Source organism: Myiozetetes cayanensis, unplaced genomic scaffold (assembly GCF_022539395.1).
Source record: "Myiozetetes cayanensis isolate MyiCay16 unplaced genomic scaffold, myiCay2020 scf1, whole genome shotgun sequence".
Classification (NCBI taxonomy): Eukaryota; Metazoa; Chordata; class Aves; order Passeriformes; family Tyrannidae; genus Myiozetetes; species Myiozetetes cayanensis.
The window spans coordinates 66,307,021-66,323,419 of NW_026086604.1; the positions used below are offsets into that span (position 1 = coordinate 66,307,021).

The 16,399-nt window shown below is 37.7% G+C and overlaps 1 protein-coding gene and 1 long non-coding RNA gene across 10 annotated transcripts in view; both read right to left on the bottom strand.

Moving 5' to 3' along the window:
* The window catches only part of LOC126635861 (uncharacterized), a 1,135,091-nt gene that overhangs the window by 438,305 nt on the left and 680,387 nt on the right, over positions 1–16,399 (bottom strand). The window lies entirely within an intron of this gene.
* FHOD3 (formin homology 2 domain containing 3) overlaps positions 1–16,399 on the bottom strand; it is a 387,674-nt gene that overhangs the window by 324,175 nt on the left and 47,100 nt on the right. For all 9 annotated transcript variants that reach the window (XM_050307337.1, XM_050307354.1, XM_050307309.1 and 6 more), the window contains exon 3: positions 7,204–7,268. In XM_050307337.1, coding sequence (XP_050163294.1) covers positions 7,204–7,268 — 65 coding nt within the window. The remainder of the gene's footprint in view (positions 1–7,203; positions 7,269–16,399) is intronic.

Below are 16,399 nucleotides of genomic sequence, written 5' to 3' on the forward strand. Positions count from 1 at the left end.
TGTTGTTTCGTTTAGAAACAAGACTTGTTTTAATTCTCATTTTGTTTTCAGAGTCAAAAGTAGATTCCTTCTCCCTTGCAGATTTTTACACATTGCAAAAAAAAAAAAGGTTAAAGTTGTCAGAAAAAAGGAAAAAATGTCAGAAAGAGGATATCCCAATTCAAAGGCATTTCACTCAAATTCTGCAGTACTTCTGTAATTCCCAGTGTGAGTCGAGTCAGATAAGCTTTCACATTTTAACACAAAGCTTCCCAACACAAGAAAAGCATCCCACTAGCACGCTCCACAGCAGCCCTTTCAAACCTGGAACTAGCCCATCTAAAGCAGGAATCTACTACTTTTAATGTAGTAACCATTGCTAACGGAGGCTTTGTCTGCTCTACAGCTTCTTGGTTCTTCTTGTTACAAAACCTATTTTAAGTATTATAATTTAAATTAAATATGCAGAGACTAATCTTGGAAATTTACCTGCTTTGTCTCAAAGTAGGATTCTGAGATCCTACAGGACTGGCACAATATTTTCTCAGTGGAATAACAGAAGTCAAATCACAAGTTATGGGGAAGTACAATGGTTCATCCCCACAAAGGAGGTTGACTAAACACATGCATAAGGAGTAGAACAGAAGTCTAATATTTCAGTTTAAAGAGGTGCACATTTTTAAAGCAAATCCACAAGTTATTTATATGGATAGATTTTTCACAAAGTAATCTGATCTGGGAACGAGGGGATTTTACTTAAAGCATCTGTGTTCCACATTCTCAGGAAAGAAAATTTAAATAATCCTAAAAAGCTGAAAAAGGTATTTTATCATAGCCTTTGTAGCTATTCCACATTCACTCAAACTGAAAGCTTGAGAGCTGAACCAGACATCTTCAATCCCATCTGGAAGCAGGGTCTAGTAAGTACTGTGTGCATTGTCTTAACTAGAACTCAAATTATTCTATTAAAAAAACCTAACCCTTAAAAAAAAATTCCCCGCAAGCTCTGGCATTCCTTTTCACATTTTTTCAATTTGTGTGATGTCAGTTTACATCTAATAAACATGTTGTTTATTATCTTCATTTAAGTCAGGACTTTTACCAAGTTACAGCAAGAGTCACAGGAAGCATATCATGATTACAAATCCATAATGCATGCAGGATCCCTGTGTAGCACCATTAAATCCATTAATCACAGTCTTTTTGGTCCCAATTATGCTAAGAAGATATTCGATAAAGCAATTTCAACTCACCTCTCTCTCTCTCTCTCCTGTTACCATCAGTGCAAAGAAGGCAAAACCACAGCACTTCCGATAAATTCTCAAGGCACCTCTTTTGTTCCCTTTAAATTAAATTCGAATTGGTTGCACATTTTACTGAACTGCTAATGCTCTCCACATGCTCCCTCTCTCAAACTGAAAATGTTTTCTATTAGGAATGCCTAACACTGAACATAAAACTGTAAAATGTCCTTCAAACAACTCAAAAGTTCCTCTCTTTCATTGGAACATATCACTACTCGCCCAGATGAAGACCTCACAGTCCCAAAATTAAGCTCCCTTTAGGAACACTTTTAAATAAGACTCCTTTCCTCAGTGTGTTCAGAAACTCCCTTACCAAAAGAAAGCTGTTTATTTTAAAATCCATAAGTTATTCCTTTAAAAAAGAAAATCAAAGTTTTAAGGCATGAACTAGAGAAAGTTCACACTGTCCATGGCCATGAAAAACCCACTCTGGCACACAGCACACAACAAACGCACACATACCCAGGTTCCACTGGGTAGGAACTTGTTCCTTCACATGCCTGAAGTGCAAGTCCTACCAGAAGGTTCAATAGATGCATAAATAGTTGCAGGATGTAACCGTATCTTCTGTAGCATACGCAACGACTCCACATAATGGATAACAGAAGGGAAAACTGTACAAGGAAAAAAGGACTAGCTGCATAGTTCAGCTATTACAGGACAAATAAAAACAGCTGGCTTCTACTAGCCCCCTAGCTGCAACTAGCTTACAGTTTTTCCCTCAGGTATCCCAGAACAATACAGGCTCGAGAAGATATTTATGGCTACATTTCATAACTGATATCAAGAGTGAAAGGATATCAAGAAGATAATCCCAAGAGCTTTGTGGAAAGACTGGGTTATTGGTGCTAACACCACTGGTTAATGCAGATGCCCTAATAATAGGGGCTAGAAACAGCCACTGTGCAGCAGGTCAGCCCTTGTGTCACAGACTTGGGAATAACCTGCCTCTGAGAACCTGTGGATGGATGGGGATGGGTGGGCATGCTGCAGATCACTTAAGCACCATGCTCTTCTAGCTCTGCAAATGCTCATGTGCAAAAGCCAATAGAACAAGGTTATGAAATGGTTGGAACAACTAACACTGAAGCTATATTATACATTTAGCATGACTCTTGCCATAATATATTTGCACACTGTTTAGGGCCCTCTCTGGATCAAGCTATGTAATGTAACATACACACATATCTATGCAAATTATTTTTAATCTATTAACAGATAAAAAGAAGACTTTGCCTAAATATAGGAAGGAGCTATAATAACAGAAAAAAAAAAACCCTGTAAATTTTATAATGCAAAAACATTTTAAATAACCAACTGGGGGGTACTGTTTGTGTATGTTGGGGGTTTTTTAGTTGGTTTGGTTTGGGGGTTTTTGGGTTTTTTAAATAACAAACTGACATGTAGAGGTAGTAAAATTTAAAATACTGCTTGTAACATTTGCTGACCTTCCAAGATACAGCACTCTAAGTAATCCCAGCTCAATACGTGTACTCAGAATCACATCAACTTTTGTTATTTGCATTCTTCTTGTATTACATTGTATTAACAATTCAAGCTTATGTCAAACTTGTTTTGGCAGAATCATTCTAAGTCACTGTCATGGATTGCTGTTCAAACATCCTTTTCAGTGTTGATTGCAACACTTCTGATTCAACATCACAGATGTAAGCATCTTAGAAGAGGACATGGGTCTCTCTTCAGCTGCACCCAGATATGTAAGAGCAAATGGTGCCTTTTCTCTCAGAAATCACTTCAGATTTTGAGAAAAAAATACCAAGAAGCAATGAACAGCAAAAGCTACAAACAGAGCTGTCCCATCAAGGACGTAATAGCTACACTGCATCACTCTGCAAGAAAAGTGAAGCTTGTAAAGATCTTTAAAGCTTCAAAATGTTGCTCTGACTAAAATGTTGCTCTGACTAAAACCCTCCATTTAGTTTCAGGGACTAAACCTTTTGACACTGTTGGTGTTTACTCTGTATAGCTACCTCCTCATTTACATTAGACTTTATTAAGACCTCAGATAAGCCCTGTAATTGTTAGATATATACAAACTAAAATTATGTTCAGAAACAACTAAATACAAACAAAGTCATACAGCTGCCAAAAATACTAAAAAGACTTTTCCCACAAGGGTAATAACTCGTAATAAAAGTGATTTGAATAAAAGGTCAAATTTGAAAGCTTGTGGGGAAAAAAATCCCAGAGCTGACAATATCTGATTTAAGGATCCGCTCACAGCCCAGAAGGTCAACTGCATCCTGGGCTGCATCGAGAAAGGAATGGCCAGCAGGTCAAGGGATGTAATTTTCCCACTCTACTCTGCCCTTGTACTTCTCCCCTACTCCACTTGCAGTACTGCATCCAGCTTTGAGGTCCTCAGCACAAAAAAGAAGTGGACTTATTAGAACGAGTCTAGAGGGCAACAAAGATGCTCCAGTCCTCTGACCACCTCTCCCATGAAGACAGTCTGAGAGAGGTGGGGATGTTCAACCAGGAGAAGAGAAGGCTTCTGGGAGACCGTAAAGCAGCCTTCCACTGCTTAAGGGGCTCATAAAAAAAAAAAAAAAAGAGGGAGAACAACTTTTTATATGGGTAGACAGCAATAGGACAAGGGGCAATGGTTTTAAAAATGGAAGAGGTTAGGTTTAGACTAGATATTAGGAAGAAATTCTTTACTGTGACTATGGTGAAGCACTGAAGCAGGTTGCCCAGAGAATGTGTAGATGTCTCATCCCTGAATGTGTTCAAGGTCAGGTTGGATGGGGCCCTGAGCAACACAATCTAGTGGATGGCATCGCAGCCCATGGCAAGGGGTTGGAATTATATGATTTTTAAGGTCCCTTCCAACCGTACCCATTCTATGATTCCTCTGCTAAGGTCTCTGAACATCAACAAGTACAAAAATAAATCTGTAATTTTCAATTAGTTATGTTCTCTGAATAAAACTGGTTTCAGCAATACTCTTTTGATATTAAAAAGATTCTAAATATTGAAATATGTATTGAATCCATTTAAATTTACTCCTTGATTAGTCCTGATAATTTAATCAGGATGAAGCCAAAATGGGAAAAGTAGAGAGGTATTTAAAAGAAAATCTTTTTCTCCCTGCTGAAAATCCTTAGTGTGAACATAAGGCAAGAACTCAAATGGAGAGAGAAAAAAGAAAGTATTAATTCATTAAAATGAATGAGATGTTTAAGAATGACTGGTATACAACAGGGTAGAAACTACCACCAACTTCTACACTCAAGTTATTAAGCATTATTCCTTCCCTGTCTTGCTTAAAACAAACAAACAAACAAAAAAACCACACACAAAAAAAAACCACCAAAAAAAACCCCAAACACCAAAAAACAAAAAATCACCCCACTTGACATGGGACTTGCTAAGTCTTCCCAAGTCTCAGAAAATATTGGCCTGTAGTCGATACATCCTCTGACACCAATGTTGAGAATTCCTTGAGATCTGAAGTCACTGATGATGGAAGACTTTATCTGGACATCTGAACACAAATACTTTTGTATTTCTCGCAATTTAAAAGTACAGTGAGCTAGGAAGAAGGAAAAAAACAGTGATTTAACTTCCAAATGGGAAAGTTTATAGCAGGAAAGCTATTTACTTAACACCTCTCAGCTCTTAAGAGCAAAGTAAAACCCTGAATGCAAAGATGACAGGAGGCTGTGCAGAAAGGTCACTCCATAACAAACCACATCTTCTAAGACAGCAGCCCTCGCTATCTGTTGGGAACTTTGCAGAGTAACATTGCTAACCACAATGCTTTCCAAGGATACTGCAAAGACTGAAAGAAAATAGCCAAAGCAAGACAGCTTTAGTCCACATAACACCATCTCAGATTCCTCTAGCTCCAGGCTTCTACCCCAAATATGTAACACATCTTTTAACCTCTAAACCTAATGCTTGCATTTCTAAAGAGATGTTAATAGGCAGCTGATGTGTACACACATGCAAAATTAAGAGAAATAGTACCTACTGTGCCAGTGAAACAACTCTCCTATTTTGTGACAGGACACACATTTAACTGCCAGGCACAGCTCACCAAACAAGGCCAGTACTAAGAAACACTGGGTATCCCCTGACTCTTCCAAACTATCCCATACCAAAAATTAAGGCGTGTTTGATATGCAAAAAAAAATGACAAAGAAAATAAGAGAGAAGAAACTACATTACATCAATCTATGGGCTGAAACAGAAACTTACCCCAAAAATCTAAAATTCAGCAGGGGGGATGGAAATTAGAACCAGAACTTGCATTTGGCTCTTCTGCCTATAACGAACCAAGCCAAAAACCCTTATCCAAACACACCTCTTCTCACAGAGAGAAGAGAGACTCAACACACAGAGTTTGAAATCTGGACTCAGACTTTGTAGCCTGGCTTCCTCCGCACTCACCACTGAATGCATCACTGCTGCCAGAGAGTAACAGCACCTGACAAGGGAAAGCACTTTCATACAGGAATAATTAAGATACATGCACAGTAATATGCCTAATTGCCCACACCGAGCTTGAATGAAAACATTAGAACAGTGCAACCACACGTGGAAGCTCAGACCTGATGTGCTCCAATTCCTCGATGGCTGCACTCTGGAGAAAAAAAATCACATGAAAATTCTTTTTATAAAACCTCAATCCAGGAAACATATCAAGTCTTGTCTTGCTGCACTGGTCTGTTTTGCCAAATATATTTCCAGACCTAACAAGAACAATCTTCTCCAAGCTGTTCCTAATTTCACTCACATTTATAAAATCAGCTTAGACTTTGCAGCATCTCTGTTCCTCCTCTAACACTTAACACGTAGGCTTGCTCTACTGTACTTCCTCAAGTCAATGGTAGTAAAGGAGAAAATGTTCCTGCATGAAGCAGCCTAGAGATCGTTCTCAATGGGAGGTATTTGAAGAATTCTGTAGGTTGCTTATGCTCAGTTCAGATTCTCAGAAATGCCATTTCATAACACGTCCTGGGGGCAGGGGAAAAAAGTTTAGCTGCATTTAAAGCCTCCAACTGCAGTATCACTGTAGAAATGACACAAAATTTTGACTTTCTCCTCCTCCTTTTAAGGAAAATACCTATACTTCAAGGCTTCAGCTATCATCTCTTGAAGCAAGTGCAACAACAAATTAAATGTATTAGAGTGCTGAAGATACCATCGAGAAGTTGAAAACAAAACAGGTGACTGTACCACAGACACACAGGAATTTTACTTTTTTTTTTTTTTTTTAAATAGCCTCCCATATAATATATGATAGTATCACCAGAACATGAACATTAGCTTTGCCACTAACACTCAGTGAAATACTCTGCTCGGTACAGCGCTGGAGAACATATTAACACCATCACAGTACCTCAACCTCTGTTCATTCAACCCTAAAGCTCTTTTGACATGCCCTTTATGACTTTCATCAGACTTCTCCTCGTGACAGCATTGTTTTAATCAGGGTTTTTAAGACACTGACACTATGATAATGACAAATATGCAGCCAAAATCTGCAAGATGTGAAGTAATAAACTTTACATGCTATTAAAATGCATTAGTTAGCTGTCAGCCAACAATTCTTCAAAAGCCCTTCCCAATCCAGAACACAATCTTCTTTGGACATACATAAAGGCTGTGACAAGACAGTTAATCAAAGGTTCTCCAAAGCACCCCCAGCCATCACACTTCACTGTCAAACAAACACTATACTTCCCTGGGATGTTTAACATGCTTTAAGGATAGTGCAACTAATACAACCTAATTTCAGCACACAACAAATAGAATAAAAAGAAAAAATCAATTTATTTGCCAATATCCTCAACTTGGAACACAGCAACTCTGACTGATACTCCCCAGATTTGCTTCTTGGAAATTGATTCTGTAAATTTTTTGTCTTTCAGACACATGGAACTTAACTTACCAATGCAGGCATGGACTCTCACTGACAGCTGGGTCCTCAGAATTATACTGTGCTTCTTGCCTCTCCTAAAAAGAAAAGAGAAGAAAAATATATAAAGGTGTAGGGAGGAAGCAGAGGAGTTGGGAATGAAGCAATGAAGTTGAGCCTAGGAAAAAAAAAGGGTGGGAGGTAAGGGAAGTTATTACAAATTATGTCTTTGTTTCTCATAATCTACTGCTATTTTAATTTGCAATAAATTAATTTCCTCAAGTTGAGTCTGTTTTGTCTGCAAAAGTAATTGGCGAGTGGTCTCCCCATCTTTATCTCACTCAATGAGTTTTTTCATCTTCTATTCCCTCCCTGCTGTTAAGAGAGTAGCTGGGTGGGCATCTGGAAGCTTGACAAGGTCAACCCACCACAACCCCTCTCTCTAGAAGTCTGTATTAGACAAGCACTAAGTGATGACTGCACATTTTAATTTTCACAGAAATACTTTAATGCTATGTATAGTCAAGCATTAAAAGAAAATGCAAGTTCAAACAAGAGGTCGATGACACTTTCACAGATCTAAGCCTAATCAGTCTTTAAAGCACAAAGACAGCTGTGTTTTCCAAATGAAGAGGCAAAACTGAGCTCTCCTTCACTCTGGTTCTCAGTTCCATACTGAGATTCCATTAAATGGAATGAGTAATTAGTTGCTACATACCTCCTTTGTTTTTCAAACAAATTAGTATTAGCTGCACTTTTTCAGTCTGGGCAAGAACACTGTTTTTGGTTTCTAGGTGCTACACCTGCAAACCTGGCATGAGGACATGGACAGCACTTTGTCTCCGTGGCCAAACCTGCTCACCTGAGGGAAGGTGGGGGGATTAAAAAAGCCACATGTCTTTTCTGTTTGCACAGCAGTATATTCTTCCTCTTCTGTCTGAAACTAAAGATGCAATTCCTGGACAAGTGGCTCTAGGCAGCCGAGATGACCTCCAGAGGTCCCTTCCAACCTCAGCCATTCTGTGATTCAGTGAATTTATTGTGGGAAAACATGCATGAAGCCAAACTGTTTTTAGAACACACTTAGATGCAGCTTATTTTGTGTCATGTGAACCCTAGACCCACTTCTTATATATAAGTTTGAGAACAAAACAGCACAACCTTCCTCAGTTATATACTTTGCAACTCTGCTGAGGAGTTTTCAGGGCCAAACCCCTTCACACAGACAATCAGCAGAATTTTCTACTGGCTATAACTTAAAAATTCACAGTTCTCTAGTAGCAACAAAGGTTCTTCCCCACCTTACTGGTTTTCTGCCCACAGTTGTTTTGAGGAACAAAAATATTTGTAATTATTTAAAAAAAAAAAAAAGCAAAATATGCTTTATGTCATTTCCCTAAACAATTTTGCAGGGGAAAAATATTGCTCTTGAAAAATCTTATGAGAAAAAAAGCACATTAAGGAACTGAAAAAAAAAAGTAGTTAACATGCACCTATATCCCTGCTAATAACAGACTTAGTTCCAGTTTCAGAATGGCAACAATTCTCTATAGATTAAAAAAAATTTAGCTAACATAGATTTAAAAACAAACAAACAAACAAAACCAAACAAACCTTTCATGGAAATTACTCTCTAATGGGTCTGCTTGAACACCATTTGGGTAAAGTGCAACTCTTCCCTTGAGAACTTTGGAAGGGCCAAGCAACAACACACTATTGCCCCCACAAGAGCTGTCTGTAGTTTTGACTGTAAAATGTCCTGGAGGAGCTTCAGGTTTAGGACTGACTCTTTCCCACCTAAACTTCTCCTGTCATTCTGGTTGGACACAGTCTTTGCCTGTGCTCACATCCTGCAGATTTTTAACAAGTCTGTGGTGATCTGCTGGAAGAGCAGAGAGCAAGTAGTGCTCAGCCATCAATAAGCGAGTGAATGAACACCAGGACCTAAAAAATCAGGTCCATTTTAAGGCCTGTAAGATTCAGGTCCATTACAATTTCATATAGTCTTTCCCTCTTTTCTAAAGATGTTTCATGATGTTTCCCAATATAAGCAATACCTTCAATACCTTTTTTTTTTTTTTTGGTAGCTCTCCAAGCTTCATCAGTGGTGCTACTTCTCCCTCCCTCACCTCCCTACAAAGACCCCTGAAAACTTAAAGCAAAACTCAGAGCAGCTCTCTTCTACAGGTTCTGTTCTCCACTATTGTCCCAACTGTTGTACCTTATCAGACAGGAAATTCTCACAAACATTAATTTCTATTCTTATCTCCCATTGGTCACACTGGTAATCTTTCCAGTCTACCAAAATCAATATGATTTAAATCCCAGAAATTACAAAGATGAAGACTCATTTGTAGTGGTGCATTCCCCCACTCCTTCCCAGGTTGCACTACGATCATCAGTACAGAGGCATTTCACGGGGTTTAGACATAATCCATATACCAACAGAAGCTAATTATAATAAGACCAGTGACATGTAAAACACCAAAAATGATGCAATTCCCTGCTGAATATTTCTGACTATCACACAGCATGAATAACACTTTTGTAAAACGAATATCACTGAAAATTATTACATCCATTATTATACACACACCAATTTCATTACATTCATTTCAATACATGCCAAAAAAGGGGATACCTTGAAATCCATCCATGATTTCACAGATTCATGAAGTACTGGCCAAATACCATCAAAATAACATCAAAAAGCATGCCTGTAGGCAAGTTTGTCCCGATACCAGGGTGGGACAGACAGACCGTTTGCATTAAAAAAAATAGGTTCATAAATACAATGCAGAAAAGAATTTCCAACAAAAAAGCATCATTTATTAAACCCAAAACCTAGATATGTAACAAAGTTTGCAATCTACTCTTAACTAAGGCTTGTAGTTTTAATGATATGACTTTTTAAATAAACAATATGTTTGAGTGAGTGCAACTGGTTACTATTTATTAAAAAATGCCAAGAAGTAATAGAGCTAATTTAATAGCTACAATTTAGCAATAGTAGAGTAGGTAAATTTCACATATTGTGCTGCCATAGCATTCTGTTAATCTATGTTGAGATTAGAATCGTTATCACTGGAAGATTAACTTCTAGTCCTGGGAAGATGCAAAACATTTCCTATATTCAACACCTCTAATAAATTAATTTAAATAAATACATGCCAACAGCTCACTGAGTGCCTGTCTTATGTAATATAATGTTTTATTTTGTAATTTTTGAAGTACCACATTACAAATAGTTTCAGTCAATTATACATGTACAATACTTGATTTAAATTATATTTTAAAAATAATGCCTCGATTGGTTGTCTTAAACAGTAACTTGTTTTGAAGTAAAGCCCATGACTGAGTCAAGCAATTCCTCAACCAAAACAGAAATACTGAGAATGGTGTTGGGGGAGAAAGGGAGGGAAAACATTATTAAATAAATTATAATAATTTAAAAATCAAAACAAGCAAACCAAAAGAAACCAACACCACACACAATTTTCCTTTTAATGTTTCAAGGAAACTATGTAAGGAATTTTTAAAAGAACCTATTTTATTAGGACACTGACATCCTTTCTCCTCAGATCTACACTAAAGTTTAGTTGCTGGTATAAAAAATCGGATTTTTATGTAATTGTACAATTAAGATCCCTTGACATTATTAGCAAGGCAGAAACAATCACTTCCCTGTCAAAGCTCATCTTTGCAAAATAGGAGAATGCATCAATTAACATAAATTTTCTATTTCAATGTTTTCTTTCTTTCAGGATAGGCAACCATTCAGACTGCCTAATATTTTTCCAAAGACATAGATATTTCAATTCAATAAATTTAGTCCCTTTTAAAAACCAATCTCCTGCTTCTGGAAACACATTATTTTATCATTTAAAACCAAAGAAGAAAAATACTTTTCAAATGTTCTTAATGATTACTTAAACATTCAATAAAAAAATTCATTACATCAAGGGTGTTAATTCTACAGAAGGTTGTATTACATCTTCTGGGCTCCTCTTGTTGCTTTCTACACAATACTTGACAACCAAGGAAAAAGCCACACTTTGATTGCACAGCAGCAGGTAAATTGCAATGGTGTTAATAACATTATAAATATAGTTGACTGTAAAGCAAATTTACTATTCTTCATTGTATTTTCTAAAAAAAAAATCTGTAGCAGACACCTGATTTATCTAAAGGCCATCACAAGCAGAAGTAAAGTCTAGTACTGTTAGAAGACACAATTTTAGTTCAGGAACAACTTACAGCTTTTCAGTTAATGTAGGTAAGAGAGTGTCTAAGGTCTATTCTTTTTTAGGGTCTGTATTTTTTTTATTCCTAAAACATTTAAAGAATATTAAAAAAAAACACCTTAACCCTATAAAGGCAAAAGTGGATCTGAATCTTTGATGAAGTGATACACACATTCATACGGCAACACAGCAATTAAGGTTGATGCATCTTTTTGGGATGCTTCTAGTTTTTTGGGTTTTTTTAAATGAATAAATAGATTACAATAAGCAAATTACAAATACAACCCTCAGAGCAGTTTTAAACTAGCATATTCCCACGACTCTCATTTTACTCTGTTCCAAGTAGGGATTTCATCCATTAAGATTAGTGTTATCAGTCAGCTGTAGATAGGGATAATTCTCGAGGATAACTCAGAGAGAAAAATCATTAGCTGTGCTAGCAAGGACAATTACACAAAACCTCTCGAGAACTGTAGCAGTTTCTTTGTGCATGTATGTGTTTTGGTACTTAAACTAACAAAACTACCCTTTCCCTCAGATCCCACCCAAGTTTCCATCAACACAGCCTAGGTGTGGTGAAAAATGGATGCTAGAAGTTTTAATTCAAACTGGTAATAGCAGTAAAGGGATTGTAAATCTACAGGTCCAGAGCATGAACCTTATAGTTCTCATTGCATTGGGCTAACAGCACAGCTTACTCCCTTCCTCATCCTACTATGAAGGAGCACTGTAAAGAGCAACTCGTTCACAGTTACAGCCTGCATATAACTCATGAAACTCCACATAAAAACCCACAGGTTAGATATGGTTTACCTTCTAAAGTTTCCCCAAATCTGGGAAAATAAAAGGTGAAATCATATAGTGGCAAACAGTATAGGTACCTTGTATATTCAGTTGTTATTAGATGGGAAGGTTTCCTGCTCCCCCAGCCTCCAATTTCCCCCATATTCAGTTTTTTACACTGCTATTAGGTGCAACATCAGTCAATCACTCAGAGTGAAGCCAGCTATGAACCAGTTGGTGTCAGATCAGCCAGGCATACATTAGCCTGGTCCCAAGCATCTCTTGAAATAATTAGATGACTTTTTCATCATCCTTTGCAACCACTACCAAAGTAAAACACAACAGGTTACTGTACCAAGCTAAACTAACACCATGGGCTGTTGCCTCTTTAGTGCAAAGAGGGCAGAGGCTGGATGAAAACTAACCTTAACTTAGCAACACTGAAAATATTTCCAGACTTAGAAGCATTTAACATCAGCCTAACATGACAACTTACCCTATAACAATTCTGCACCTAATTCTGCCTATGATATAACAATGTAACAGTTATGAAAACCTATCTAACATATGTACTGCTTTCAAAACACACACGCATAACACATGCTTCACATTTTGTTACAGCCTCTCATAGCACTCAGGTTTCTTCATGGACCATTAACCATCTCAAATAATCACATTCACATTTTCCAAGAGGAGTAGCTTAATGAGAACAGCATCCAACAAAAATTCCTAAGCTTTAGAAGGAATCTCTAATTCCCACAAAGGAAACCCAGACAACACTATGCCACCAGAAGCAAGTGCGTGGCAACAGAGATGCTCTAGTCTAGAGTGCATTATTCTTGCAGAGGTCTTTCACATTTTCATTTCAGAACCAATGCATTTCCATCTTCACTTGCAGGAAGTGGAAAATGATTCTGCATTGGGGTATTGCTTCACAGTCAGCTGCTTCATAGTTTAAGGTACTCCACATCACCAGTGGAAAACAAACTGTTCCTTGTTGAATGCATAAAGGATGAAATTTTTGCCAGAGTCCAAGCACTTGAATCTATCAGGTTTTCCCTGAAAAAGATCTTCAAGCCAGCACACACACAATAAGGAAAGTGTTTCTTAACCTGCTATTAATCCGACAGCATAAATTCTAGGCTTTGATTTCAAAGCTGTTAAGGTACGGTTTGACTGCAGTTTCACTGTGATATGCTTCTCCATTCAACTGCAGATTCAAGTGATGGAAAAAAAAATTCTAACACTTTAAAAAAAAAAAGTTGTACAAAAGCCAAGTCTTTTGAAAGTGAGAGAGTGCACACGTGCATGCAGAGAGGAATTAAGAATCTCTCTGAAACTCATCCGAAAATCTTACCCAAACAAGTAACCTTTTTGAAGTTTTTGGTGATTATTATCCAAAGATCTAACTGTCATGTTCAAGCTCATGTTATTTCCATTGAATAATGGAAACAAAGGAGCTCAGGAAATAAAGTCAATAATTAAAAAGAAGTCTTTTAAATGCTAAGATTCAGTTCCAATATGCTTCAAATGAATGACAGCACTAGCAATATATTCTGGTACATGACAGGCAGCTGGAGGCAAACATATACACTCCTCCTCATAAGAAGTCAATGGACTTTTCTCTCTTACCTCAGTTTTTCCATCTAAAAACTTATTGTGAAGTCAGAATGCGTCTACATCCTGTTCTTGCAATATACTAGCAAGTCATCTAATTATTTAGGATAGTGGTTTTGTTTAGAGTATTCATGGCTCATGACACACTTACTAAAGTAACAGTCATTTGACAAGAGTGGACAAAAATAAGTAAACAGATAGCAACTATTCAGATGTCTGTTCACTCTTTGTTAAAAAAAAAAACAAAACCAAAACAAAACATGAAAGTACTTAAAACTTTACTAATCCACATCGAAATAATCTCAACAGCATACTCCCTAAACAAAAACTGGATAGCCAAAAATAGGAAATTAGGACTACCTAAAGGCTACTTTGGTCACTACGAGGTGTTTCTATATCCCCTTAACTCTCCCCAAGCACAACATTTACTAGGCAGGGATGCCATTTTTCTTATTTTTACCTCTTTTTAAACAGAAACAAAATGGGATAGAAGGAGAAGGGGGAAGAAAATGAGAAACTCAGAAGCATTGAGTGAAACATTCAAGGGATTCACTAAGTATCCATTATAAACCACATGAATAGCATAAAATTATTTATTACTAATGTATTCTGAGTATATGTCAGTAAAGGTCTGGGTGGAGACTTCTGCATACCTCACCACAAGGCAATAATTTTTGCCAAAAGACAATGATTCAGTTTTACACACTGTGAAATGCAGAAAGTTCAGAACGGGGGAACATTTGTTCCATTTGTCCTTTTTAGTAGCTTATGTACAAGCAAACTTCAGAAGCTGGAAAGTGAGAATCCCCTCCCCACTTCCCCCCGCTACTTTCTGAACATCATGCTGGTTATTTCTCAGTTGTTAATGGCTCTATTTCTACACATTAAAACAAAAAACCTTCTAACAACCCCTCAAATATTTGAGGGCTAACTACTGCCTTCGCAGTCAGCAAATTGACCATTTTTCAAGATCTGTCCTTATTCATGAACAAATCTACGTCCTTTTCACACCCCCAAAGCTCAACCCATATATAACTGTTTTCAGTGTCACTTTGTGAAACACTGATAGCATGAGCAGTTAGATCTCCATCCTATATTTTTGTATTAAGAAAACACAAACTTTATGAGTTGGAAAATGGTGAAGAAAATGGCATTAGAATAGCTCTTTTAAAAATAATATTGTTTCTGATTAAAACAAAATCAAAAGCATTGTTCCCCCATTTCTTGTCAACCTTGCATCATGTTCTTGTGCAGAGACGTATCACTTAATCAATGCTTTCCAGTTCTTAGGTTACAAATTTCCCACGGCTGTCAGTGGCTCTCAAGCTCTGGTTGCACATTCCTCCCAGGAAATCTTTACAGCAGGTAATTTCTGGTCATGTGGTTTTGCTACCACCTGTACTTTGAAGTTCATGTTACATTAGAAATTTAATTTAAAACCTTTTCACACTTGGCAAAACAGATGCCTTTCAAAAATCAGGATTTTTGAAGAAAAATATATTAGAAGAGCTCAGAACCTACAGCACAAGGAGGAAAGTAAAATAACTTAACCTCCTCGCAGCTGAGTCACTTGATGCTTCCACCTCCTCAGGCAAAGGGTCCCTCTAGTGCTCCCAGCCACACTGCCAGACTCACAGCTTTGGTTCCAGGAGAAAAAAGTGCCGGACCACTTTGGGTGTCTGGGTGCATTAGGAAGAACATTGCCAGCAGGCTGAGGGAGGTGATCCTGCCCCTCTACTCTGCCCTAGTGAGGCCACATCTGGAGTGCTGTGTCCAGTGCTGGACTCCTCAGTACAAGAGAGTCACGGAGCTCCTGGAGCAAGTTCACTGGAGAGCTACAAAGATGATTAACAGACTGAAGCATCTCTCTTATGAGGTAAGGCTATGAGAGCTGCGCCTGTTCAGCCTTGAGAAGAGGTAACTGAAAGGGAATCTTTATAAGTATCTGAAGGAAAGGTGTTGAGAGGATGGATCAAAGCTCTCCTTGGTGGTGACAGCCAATAGAAGAGGCAAAGGGCAGAAACTGGAGGAGAGGAAGTTCCACCTGAACATGAGGAAGAACTTCTTTCCTGTGTAGGTGACCAAGAATTGGAACAGGTTGCCCAGAAAGGCTGTAGAGTCTCCCTCACTGGAGATACTCAAAAAACATCTGGACACAATCCTGTACAATGTGCTCTAGGATAAGCTGCTTGAGCAGGGAGGATGCACCAAATGATCCACTGTGGTCCCTTCCAACCTGACTCATTCTGTGATTCTGTGACCAACTTCATCAGAAGTTCCATAGTGGCAGAAGCAGAGGCAAACAGCATCTATGTAATAATTTTCATTCTCACAAAGGCCCCTGCTACCTCACCTAACTCTGACTTGCAGAAGCAAGGGAAAGATCTAATTTTTTTTTTCAAAATTAAAATAAGCAAAAAATGGACTTAGTTTGTAAAAAATAGTTTTAACAAATTTCTGTCAACATTTCCCTTCTAGAAATTGTTCTCTATTATCTTAAGGAAAAAAGCCCTATGATTTTCCAGTGTAATGGATGATTAAATAACAAACTGAAGAGGATAATTGTCCAAAGCAACACAATACAT